The sequence below is a fragment of the Balearica regulorum genome, chromosome 2, assembly GCF_011004875.1.
Source record: "Balearica regulorum gibbericeps isolate bBalReg1 chromosome 2, bBalReg1.pri, whole genome shotgun sequence".
Lineage (NCBI taxonomy): Eukaryota > Metazoa > Chordata > Aves > Gruiformes > Gruidae > Balearica > Balearica regulorum.
Window position 1 is genome coordinate 37,884,108 of NC_046185.1, and position 12,660 is coordinate 37,896,767.

At 38.8% G+C, this 12,660-nt stretch overlaps 1 protein-coding gene across 1 annotated transcript in view; it reads left to right on the plus strand.

Annotated features, from left to right (window-relative positions):
- The window catches only part of CPA6 (carboxypeptidase A6), an 87,325-nt gene extending 83,550 nt beyond the window's left edge, over nt 1-3,775 (plus strand). The window contains exons 10-11 of the mRNA XM_075742998.1: nt 1,270-1,354; nt 2,978-3,775. Of these exons, the coding sequence (XP_075599113.1) occupies nt 1,270-1,354; nt 2,978-3,165 (273 nt within the window). The 3' untranslated portion in view covers nt 3,166-3,775. The remainder of the gene's footprint in view (nt 1-1,269; nt 1,355-2,977) is intronic.
- The last annotated feature ends 8,885 nt before the right edge of the window (nt 3,776-12,660 follow it).

Here is a 12,660-nt window from a genome sequence, read left to right on the forward strand (position 1 = left end):
TCTGGAATCACATTTTAAAGCAGTTTTCTCTGGCTTCTCTATGCAGGCAAAGACCCACAGCAGGAATGCCTGCACGGGTCAGACTGAGGATTAAGCCAGAATCCCGATTCCTGACAATGGCAAACAGGTGGAAGGTTAGGGAAAGTGTGTAAACAGAAACGCAAGTATAGAGTAATCCTTCCCCACTGCATTAATCTAGTGCCCAATGAGTAACAAGGTAAAAGACCATGTTCATGAAGACTTGCATAAACTGAAACCTACAGCTCTTCAGTTCACAGAAATAAAACAACTAAAACAACCATTGCAGCTTTACTCAGTGGTTCAAAGTCCAGCAGTTTCTAGCTCCAATGGTGTTCATTTCCTGCTCTCTATAAGGAGATGGCTCTGTGTTTTCCTAGATGTTCCTGGCCTTCACTGTACCTTCTCCAGGACCCTTTTCTTTGGGATCATAATATTCATTTTTCTTTGAACATGTGGTTCCTTTCTCTGTGTTTGGATGTACTATCCACATGTGACCCTCAGAATTTGCCATGGGTCAGGCCTTCTGCACCCAGTTTCACAGGATGCCATGAACCTCCTAAACAGACTGCATCCATATGGATGTTGAAATGTAGGTGCTGATTTTCCCCATACAGTACTGAAATCACACTTCTGCAATAGAGGAAAGAGTTCTCCAAGCCTACATCATCTGGCCCCAAAGCAAGTTAGACCAGCAGTGAACATTCATTTGTCCATCAGAGAGATTCAGGAGTGGAATTTGCCCCCTTCCTTCTTCCCACTCTGCTCACTGAACCACTGTGGAGTGTCACCAAGAGACCATTACTCCTTCACAAGCCCAGTAGAGATGAGGTTTAGTGGTCTGGGAAATGCATCCACAGCTACTGGCAGAAAATGCATGCATGGCTTTTAAACTGCAGAAAAAAGAGATTATTTCATCTCATGGTCTCACATGTTGCCTAAATTTGTTGCGTCACTAAGTTGGTATATATACCTATAATTACAAATACTTAATGGCTGATCATTCACAGGGCAGTGAGCTTCTTTTTATGCCATGAAAATACCAAATCAAGTTTTTCATGAAGTTAGGGAATTGCCATCAATAAAAATAAATAATGCATTTGTCCTTTAAAATAATTTTAAATTAGCTGCCATGGACTCATGGAATACAGCATTGTGCCGGAAGTCAATGATTCATAGCTCAGGTTCCAACCCCATTACAGTATTTAATTCAAAGTCTAATTTATGTATTTGTTTTTCTCCCCCACACAGGAATTAGCAGCCTACAATGCTGTTAATGCTCTTCAGTCAGCCTATGGTATAAGATACAGATATGGTCCTGCATCTAGCACTTTGTGTAAGTTTTCCTCTTGGCACATGTTTGTGACTTTGACCTACCTATAGTAAGAAGGAGATTACCTTTATTAAAACAAAGAAAGCAAACGCTGTTTAAAGTGAACTTTGTTCCAGTTGTGGATGGTGAGGAAGGAGGAAGATGAAGTTTTGTAACTGATTCAGTCAGTTGATTGCAGTAAGATTAACTCAATTTATGCAATAAAAGAGATTAAAATGCAATGCATTTGAGAGGCCAAATCCAGCAAATAATATATAAAACTAGATTTTTTTAAAAGAAAGATAAAACAAGATCTTAAAAAGCATATCTTTATCAGGTACTGTAAATGCACAACTAAGTTATAAAATATTTGGGAGGAAATAATTCAAAGTAGGTTTCATTTTTCACCATTACTTTGCTTCTCCTTCTATGCATTTGTGATAGATACAACTATTCATAGAGCTCATTCTCAAAGTTAGTACAATCTCTTTAAAAGCTAGGTTTCAAATATCTCTCTGGCTAGGTGACGATAAATGATAGCAACAGTATATTTATTAGAACATCTTCAATTTTTAAGAGAGCAATTTCAAATGCATTTTTCCCTATTACAAAATATCTTTAAAATATGCCTTTTAAATATGTAACAACATTTGTCAGGCAAGCTCTCCACATAGGTAAGAGAAAAAGAAGCTCCTTAGCTTTCAATGAGACACTTTATTTTTACTGAAACTAGGAGGCCTGAATGTTCTCAGTAATGATAACAGACACTGAAAAAGTGAGAAGCGTAAGTAAATAGCAAGATTTTTCACAAGTAACCTCCTGCATTTCCTCTGCTGTTGCTGTGTTTTGGCTAGAGCTCCACTTTATTGTGGGCCTCCATCTCCCAGCACAGTCGTCATCTTGTGCTCATTACAGTGCAGTCAGTCACTATGTCAAAGGAAGAGCAGCGTGAATTAATGCCAGAATTGCACAGAAGACAGCAGGCCACATGAGAGATGGATCTTTATATAAATATAAGTGTCTTGGGTAATCAACATATGGAGATAATGAAAGCATAAGAAGCACACTTCCTCAGGAAGGTTTGTTAATATTAGACACCACCTATGCAAATGCTCTCATGCTGTAAGAAATGGTGAGCAAACAAGACAGAAATGAAAAGAATTTTAAAAGCACTTTGAAAAGGAGAATGTAGATTACTTTATCAACTTTCTCCCTTCTCCCTGCAAAGGAGTTGCCTAAAAAACCCAAGTTAAACCTAGGAGCATGCAGAGCTCCAGTCCAGCTGGGAGATCTTTGTGGAAGCAAAGCTTTAGACTGCTCTTGCCTGAGGACAAGAACAGTTTGAGGCTTTATTCTAAATGTTCTCTTTTATTCAAGTTTTGCTTTGCACAAAAAAATCAGTTATTAATTTTTTTCCTGTGAAAATCAAGGGTCTAATCCCGTATTGTGCTGAGCACCTTTCACCAGTGGCTGGGTGCCCATGCTCTTCTCTGAAGGGTGTTCAGGATCAGGGCAAGCAACAGCTGGAGCTGCAAGTATATTCACTGAGTCCTGGAGACAAAATGCTACAAGAACCTTCTGGTGCTTTCAACATGACCTGCATTTAACTTTTTTTTTTTTTTTTTTTCTCTGAATTCCCTCTTTCAGATGTGAGTTCTGGTAGCTCTATGGACTGGGCCTACAAAAATGGCATCCCCTATGCATTTGCATTTGAGCTGCGTGACACAGGCCATTTTGGATTTTTACTTCCCGAGTCGCTGATCAAACCAACCTGCACAGAGACCATGCTTGCAGTTAAAAATATAACTCTTCATCTGCTGAAGAAATGTCACTGAGAGCTATTTCTAGGAACTGGAAGTGAGCGTCTTACTCCCAGTGCTGATGCCTTTCAGTGTTGCCATTCTAAGCTTGGCCACCTCAAAATTATAAAAGCTAATGGGAAATATGGTATTGCTTCTACCAGATTTATTTGGTGGGAAATGGAAGAAATAATTCAATATCTGCTCTACAGAAGTCCATAGGGCTGATATACTAACTTAGTTACCAGTTCGGTGTAAAATAGTCTGTTCTTTTTGCAATAAAGCTTTGATTCTGCAACTTCAGTGGGGCAGGTCCAGGTGGCTGAAATAAAACTCCACTTCCAGATGGTCCCTGGCCTTACTCCTGTCCCTAACAGGAAGAATTCCCTTAGTGGGGTCTCTAAAACTGAGGGACAGAGTTTACATTCATATATATGAACTCTGTGACCCAACACAGGCCTGTGCCTATAGCAGTAAATGGCATAGAGTTGCAGCTGGCTGAACTGCAAATGGCAATGTGGCTTCCTTCTGCATGTATACATACATATGTATATGCACTTTTGTGATTTTTTTTTTTCATGTAATGCAAGAATTTGACCCAAGGTTTCCTTTAATTGTTCAGAGAAACCTATTTTCAAATGTATATATTGGGCAGACTCAAAATCCACAGATTGCCTTTGAAAAACGTAGCTTTCCTAGAGCTGTGTAAGAATGATAATGAAATATTATTGAGATATACAATACTCCGCTTTATGGAGAGACCATAGCTGACAAAGCAACTTGCCATGGCTTGGAACGTGGAAGCAGGCGGTCGACTGCTATATCTAAATTCTGTTGTTGTCAGTGTCTGCCCATTCCCACCAGCTGAGGATCTAGCCTTAAACTGTAATTAACCGATGTTAACTGATGTTTTATTTATCGGTATTCTTGCAGTGAGTTCTGTAGCTCTCTGGCTGTGTGGCTGTTCTTCTTGGAAGTCATATTTTTTGCATGTTTTAAAGGAATTAATAGATTCTTAAGTGAGCCGGAGGTGAAAACAGAAGCTTTATAGCTGAAATACAGTGAATAAGCACCATGTTTGAAAGAATAATAATGACAGCACAGAGACTATAACAACTTGTTGAGGGAGGGTTTTTTGGTACTTTTAAAATAGTATTTTTTTGATCTTCTTATATCTGCAAAAGCATATATTTTACTTTATTAATTTTGAGTTTAACCTTATGCTATAACATGTTAAATAAAACATATTTGTTAATAAAATCATCAAAGGCTTTTGAAGTATTCTTCATATTTCATTTATTTATTAAAGCTTTAGTTCAAGGATGTGACAATTTTACCTATCTGTAAAACATTACTGACACCAAGGATGAGATATTTTAAAAAACCTACATCCTCTCTAAATAAATACTTGAACTTAGCAAATGAGACTAGGGAGCACTGTATGCCATTGTTTTCAGGACTGTAAAAGGTAATCAGTGTGCAAAGATGACAGAATTGCATTCTATTTGTTTAACATTTTGTTAATAAAAAGTATTTATTTTAAACAAGCTTTCTTTGAAAGCTTGTTCAGATTTGATTGGTTCAGGCTTGAATAATGCAGGTTTCTATTCTGGTTTAATAAAAATCTAGGGGACGGAAACTCTCGAAATATCTATCCACTAGTCATTTCCAATTGCTTATGACCATAATCATTAAATAGTTTGAAGACAGCAATAACTGGCTTTTGCTATGCACAGATTCTTGACCATCGGGCTTGATAGTAGTGTCAATTAAATATTAGCACCAATTGTTGTGAGTTATTCTGGATTTAGGTGACAAGTTTGAACTACTACAAGGACATAAGAGACTGAAATGAAGGACAGAAGGCATGAAAGATGCCTAATCAGCATGAGGCAAATTTACCTCTGGATTGCTACAGTACAAACCTTTCCAAGTATGGGCTGGGAGAAACCAGATTCAGATGTGATGCTTTGATTCCTGCTCGTAGTCCAACAGTTCATCACAGGAAACATTTCAGATTTATCTTCATACCATCATATGTGCCCTGGTACTGAAAAGTAATTGAACTCTTGGAGCAAGAAAGGAAAAAAAAAACACCACCCCAAACCCCTCTTTTCGTTACCAAAAGGACCTCACATTTTAGATCTAGTTGACCTTCTTGGAGAGGAATAATTGCAGGCATTCTTATATTTATCTAAGAAGCTTGGACATTTAGAAGTACTTGATATCAAAAGCAGTCCATGAATAAAGCTACATTCTGGCATCTGGATGGACTCAGCCTGAATACTATGTATTGTGTGCAACTGAAAACTCTGAGTGGAGTTTTGAAGCCCCGTGCAGGGTAATTTAGTGCCCCATAGCTGAATACAAGTGTAAACAGTCTCTGAGCCCTTTAATTTCAGGGTCACTAAAGCTGATCAGAAAGACAGTCACTAGAAAAGAACAAACCCTATTTCCCGAATTAAGAATTTGTAAGACAATTTATCAGCAAGAGTGATTCTAAATAGAGTAGTTTACCCTAAGGAAAGAACAACTGGAAATCAGCTATTTGGATATGGAACAACAGTCTTTGTGACTTACAAACGTTACTTCTCTGAACAGCTCTTTTTTATCTCCATAATTGCTTATTTCTCTTCCCTTTGTACTTCTTTTCAGCAGTCTTTATTGCCTACAGGACAACAGAATCGATAACTGGTTTTGAGAAAAGTGAATTTATTTTATGATCATAGGTATAGTTTATCATTCAACACAATAAAAAGTACATCAACAGCAAAACACTGGTTATTAACCCAGCAGTCAAAATCACATATATAATGATTATGTGAAATCCAGGAGTTACACTTCCATTAATTATTGATAGAATAATTATAACTGCTTCTATAACTTGGAAAAAGTGCTCAGACAAGGTTTTGTGAACATCTGTCCTTCTTTTTGATAGTTTTTATTTTTTTATAAACAAATCCCTGAGATTAATTTGTGTGAAGGAAACAGGCCTATGCCTCTGCAATTCACCCTTCCCGACAACAAAAATGAGAACTTATAAAGATTCAAAATTACCTTGAATCATCATTAATAAATAGATTTTAAAAAAAAATTATAGTTTGAAAAAGGTATTGAGTTTGTTCGCAAACCTTGAAGAAAGAGCACAGCTGATGAGTGAAGATCCCCGTGTCTTTTTCAGAAGTTGCTTCAAAAAGACCAATGTATTGGGTCACTCATGTAACATGTAATGCCTATGAAAACCTGCAATCCTTTTTTGAAATTTCTGAAATTTGAATAGAAAGAGTCCAAATGACCTTGAATGCCACCAGGCATTTACTTTGAAACATCCAGGGCCAGTCCTCTTGTCTATAACCAACTGCAGCATGCAGGTTGCGCTGCCTACTCAAGGGCTGCACACAAGAACTGTCCTTTGAAAAGACTGCATCTGATTCTTCAGGTTAAGAAGAAAGCATTATATTTCCTACCAAAACCAGGTTACTATTTAACTATTCTAGTTTCATCATGTTAAACAATCTCTTCCCTTTTTATGTTTACATTCAATTTAATGGTACCACTCAAAGAATAAGATACTCATTAGCATGGGTAGAGCCATTGACTTAGGTGATTAAAAGCCAGATGTTATGATTTTCATACAGTTCTTGAGTGACAGTAAAACACCAGAATAAGATCTCGAATGTGCAGAGATACAACTACCCCTCTGCTGTAGAAAACAGGACAAGAGAACAGAAATCCAAGTAAATTACAGAGTTTTTAAATATAAACCCCATGACATTAGCTATACTTCTTAAAAAAAAAAAAAAAAAATTAAAATGCTCACCACACAAAATACCTTTTCTGAGTTGTAAATTTAAAAATCTTCTGTCCACTGAAAATGTAGATCATTTGGCATGCTTAATATATGCCCGATTCTCATACTCATTCAGAATAAAAAATTAAGGTCCAAAGAGCTGTAATTGCTTCCTCCTTCAGCTGTGTAGGAGGAAAGCTGGGTGCGGAGAGAGCTGCCTTCTGGCTGATTGCATCGAGACGCTTTCAAGCCTTATCAGCACCATGAAGTCAGGAATATTGATGCTGTTGGCGGGTCTGTCTTGGATGAAGGTGAACTACTCCGGAGTGGTTTTCACAGTCCTTGGCTGAATGTGCCTATCACCATGAGCACGGTGCGCTGGGTGAGCAGAAATGGCAGAATTTCACAGCCTTAGGCTGCATGTGGTATCAAAAGGGACTGCCTTAACAACAAGGTCTGCAAATTTGGGATACTCAGATTCACCCGAGTGGTGAGCTAACACATGGTTCTCCTTAGCAAATGATGTTTGGGGCAAGAACATTTAGAATAGGTGAACCTTTAGCTCCTGAATGCTTGTCCTTGCCTGACAGGCAGGAGCGGTCAAGCAGAAACTCTCGGCTCTCTTTGCTTGCAGATCCTTTTGAGCCCTCTCCTGAGAGACCGAGACAAGCACGGCAGGGCTTGCCCTTGGATTTAGACATCAGGGAATGCACTCATAAATAATAGATTCAAATGTTAATTAAAAAAAAAAAATCTGCCACTGTCCCCAGCCATGCAGAAAATGCACTTTGCCTGTGACAAAGAAAATCCATCCATTGCCATAAAGACACGGGGTAATATATTTTATCCATCCTGCCTGCTCTGAGAGTCCAGCCACCTTAGCACTGCTCGGCGTTACTGAAAAAGACATGCAGCAGAATAGCCATAACAATGAAATATTTTAATCTACCCCCCAAGCCTGTAGCAGCATATACTTTATCTCAAATAAACTGCTTCTGAAATAAATATTGAGCTACGACTGTGAGCAGGTGTTTTAGTCTTTTGCGCTGACTACTATGTACCAGGCTATTCCTCTGTATACCAGGATGGCTCAATTGCTGAGAGCTGTCTCTTTTTTTAACCAAATAATGACCCCCCTGCCTTTTTTTTTTTTTTAATCAATACTGAGCAGAATATCAAGTTAGGTCTGAAGACATATATGTGTATATATACACAAAAGAGCCTGAGCAAGTTTCATTTTATAATGGAATTTTCAATTTTCTTGAAAATAATGCATCTGTTAAAATCGCAGCCCGAGTTTTCAGGTGGCTTATTGTTTTCAGCATGTCATAACTGAAAAAATCAGTATAGCAGCCTGAAAAGCTGAGCAGAAATGACTGATCTACTTACTGTTTCATTTCCCTTGTTTCATTTCACTTTGTTTCTAGATTGAGAAAATGTGGGTTGATTGGGCTGAATTGAAGGAGTGCAGTCAAAAAGCTGAGTGTAAAGGGTTCTTCTGTGCTTAATGAGCTACAAATAGCTACTTTAAAAAAAAAAGGCAACTTGTTATATTTTAAGTTCTTTATACAGACTAATTGCTTTCCTCTGTTTGAATTAAATTATCACATTCACAGAACTTAGTATGGTTTGGAATGATGTATTGTTATCTTCCTGGGAGCTAGCCAGTTTTCTAAGGGTTAAACAAGTGAAATGCCTACTAGTGTGGTAGGAGAACCAGAGCTGCTCTTTGGCCTTGTTAGCAGAGAATCTGCCAAAAAGGCAAAATACACTTGAACCTTATCTAACAGGATAAATTTGCTATATCATGCTGCATGCATCTCCATTTCTTTTCCTCCATTTCAAAAAAGAAGTGAGTACTGTCTGCTGGTGACGACTCCAGGCTATAAAAGTGCCTAACTTTTGGTACTAAATTTAAATCATGAACCTGTTAAAATGTGTGAAATTTCCCACATACCTACGCAGATCCATTCACACACAAACAAGATGTCTGTCTGCACAATGTGTACTGTGTGATGGTTTACGTAATGGTGTAGCTGCAATTCTTGGCAACCACAGGGCTGCTGATAGCAGGCAGCATGTGCTCGGCACCTCTCCTCTGCCTGCTGTAAGCACACACAAGTTCAGCTCGTTCGGACAGTTCCCTAAAAGCCCCCGACACTACTTCACTGGTGCAACACAAGAAGGTCTCCTCCTGGGGTTGCTGCAGTGTATTTCTGTGGGTTATCTGCTATTACCATTAACACACCGCCTACAAGCTCAGATCATGGGCCAAGCCCATGTGTGTTGCACTGCACAGAGCTAAGAGGTCAGGTTTTGCTGCCGTGAACGTTTAGGGCAGAGGCTCTATGAAGGTGTTATGCCCTCAACTCCCAATTCTGACCTCTTCCCAGAAAGCCTTTGTTACCTCATTGGTTATGAAGAAAGCCCTACACCATTGCCCAGAGTGACCAAAGGGGTGTCAGAGGCTGTTCCTGGAAAGTTTGGTAGCACTAAAGAGAGCACTGGAGAGCTACGGGCCCACACCAGCTGCCACAGGATTTTTTGGGCTGCTTCAGCCCATGAACAATTCTTCTATATATTAGTCATTTGCAGGAATACGTTTTAAACCCAATGATTTTAGACCAAAAAAACCCTAACCCTTTCTTATACATTTTAAAGATCTTTTATTAAAACTGTTGTGATTATTTTAATGAGGTTTCTTTTCCAAGAAATGAGTTCTCTTTTCTGAGAAGCTGAGGTAGAAGTAACCTGAAACTGCTGTCACGCTAAAGGCTGTTTAGGGAGTCAGTGGATGCAGTCCACTACCTGTCAAACACACACCTACCAACACTGTGGATAATAAGTGCAACCTTCAGGAGATGTCTCAGGAGAGACCTTGCAGCAAACATGTCTGAAGACCAGGCTACTCTTCAGAGAGCAGTTTTGACGCAGACCGGCTAACGAACGTTGGGAAGCTCGTCTACAACTCTCTCTTCTTCAGCTGAGAGTAGGAACATCATGTTTCCACAGGTGTCAGGGCTACACTTTTCAAAACAAAACATTAAAGTCTGTATCGGAGTTTTAACAGAGGAAGGAAGGTCCCCGTTCATTTCACACTCCTCTGCATGGCACCAGGGGAAGACCCCCCTTTTGCTGGTGTGCCTGGCTGGAGTTCCACTGGCACCCAGCCCATCAGAAACAGTGTTATTTAAAACTGCTGGAGTCACCCTCTTGCTTTTCTTTCGCCTCTGTGAGAATCTTAAACAAGCCATCAGTGCTAAAGCCTGAATATGCACAACAAAAACTCTCCCCCATTTAGGTGTCTACTGAAGGACACACAAAGAGATGATTTCTTGAAAATTCCTTTTTGGATTCATTGATTTCCATTTTGCTGAAAACTAACTGTTTGTATGTACAGGGGGAATCTTGGAAGACAAATTATTTTTTAAAAGTTTTATCCAAGACTATACTCAGTACAGTATGTATCATCTTCATACTAAAAACAAAGGACAGAGTCTAACTTGGAGTAGTGGAAAAGTCCAAATTAAATAGCAAGATTCTAAGCCCCAAGAGCAGCAGAGATTACTTGGACTAGTATAAAATGGCATTTTTATTTCTAACCAGGAATAAAATCACTGAAGCACCAATACTTAAGAAAGATGAAAGAAAACAGTGTTGAATAATTAGAAGACTGCTGGGTCAGATGGCCTATTGGGAGAGTGAACAGCTATCTATAACTAAACAAACAGTTGGAAGAACAAAAGTTAGAAAAATATTGGCAAACAAGCAGAGACTAATCATTTTAGATTGAATGACACTCTGTGAGAAGTATAAAGATATCTTCATCCTGAGTAAGTAAAGTAAACAGATAGTGCTGGGATTATTTCTAAAAATAACAAGCAGAGAAGACCAAACGGACACCAAAATCAAGAGAATCACTTCTCTGTTCATCTGATGGTGTCAGAGCCCACAATCAAGTTTCTTTTATCTAAAAAATCACCTGCCTTTGGAGTACTCCTATGGAGACAATGTTAATTAATATTCAGGAGCTTTGTGACATAATTAATTTTTAATGTATGTGAATATTAGCAAAGATGTAAAGGTATCTCGTAATGCTTACAACCTTCCCTGGCAATTACAGTGTTTCCCACTCCATACAAGTTGGCACCTTTATCTCCACCTCTCCAGCTGTACATGTGGATAAAGCCTAACACAGCAAAACCGGATTGGTATCTGCTGTGTGAAGAAGCAGAGCAGCAGATGCCATACAGAGGCAGCAGAAATCATCTGCATTGTATTTGGGCTGTATTTCCACAAGAGAACATGTATAAGGGTAAAAAGCACCATATATCTGCTGCAAGATACTGGAGACTAAAAGGTAAAGAGGGTTAAGATTAGCTTCATTTATGGAAAGCCTCACTTGTCATAAAATTCATCAAAATATTGATCCCATTGCATTGTGGAAGAGTGTTTCTTCTTCCACTTTTCATTAGACATCCATACTGCCACACAGTGATGATCTTTCTCTATTCTTCTGCATTACAATGCATTTCCTAAGTACAGAGCTTTTCAAGAATAGTTTGATACCATAGCTGAAAAGGATAAAGTTGCAGTACTACCAATATACTGTATGAAATTTAAGACATGCAATAAATTCCAAGCAAAAAGCAGTACTGGAACCCTGGAGATGAGACTTATATGGGAATGTTTCCAAGGAAGGCTCTCCTAGGCTTCACTAAATCTTGACAATGTGTATCTATTTAAACCACACTTTATGCTCAAATTCACTGGAGTACAGAAGTCAAGGCTGCAATGAAAGGGAAAACTATTGGATATGTATCATTTTACTTGCCATTCAGTGTGGGAAATTATTTTAACACAGGCAGAGTCAGTCTATTTGTCTAGTATATCTCTTTTAAAAAAGGAACAATAAATAAATGATAATCTTTAAACTCTGCAAATTTCTTTGTTACACAAAAGAGTATTGCTCATCAAGGCTCTCAGACATCAATTACAAATCTCTCTGTGCTTCACCTTAGGTGTTCCCTGCAATTACATACACCACCACGATAAAGATCCAAACCTTTAACAGCCCAATCGCTATTTTTCAGCACATTGACAACTGGCAATAATCCTACAGCCAAAAGCGTTACTTGAGATTTCTGAGATATCCCAGTAAATCCTCCCATTCTTTCATGTCTGGCAAAAAACCAGGCAGCCCTTGTACCTCCTCCTGGGGGACAGTAATGCAGGGTACAAAGGAACAAGGAGGTGTCAGAGCTACAGGCTCACTGATGCTGCCACTCACCTTCTGTTTTTTCTGTGTTCATCCCCTGGGGTGGCAGGCCTCAACTTTCACCTGTCTGGGAGGATAGTTTCACAGTCCTTCTGCACCGAAGGTGAGATTTAACTCATCTGACTTCAACTATATGAAAGCCATTTGCCTAAACTAAATTGACTTGGTTCCCTCTGTAGTTGGTAGAGAAAAATAAAGGATGTAAAGGATGACAGGTGACATCTATCTCAGACCTGGTACCATCAATATTGCGTGAGTTACTCAGTAGATGTTAGTCTTTTTGCATAACAAGAGTCCAGATGACAGTTTAGACTAGGTGCCTAGTTTTTTTAACTGTTAAAATTAATTAAGACAAATTCCACCCTAGAATGAGACATATATTTTAACATCCTGTATATCAACCATGATTACCTACCAGTTCTGGCCAAATTCAGATGCCTGAAGTTCTTTCTCTCAGGGTTGC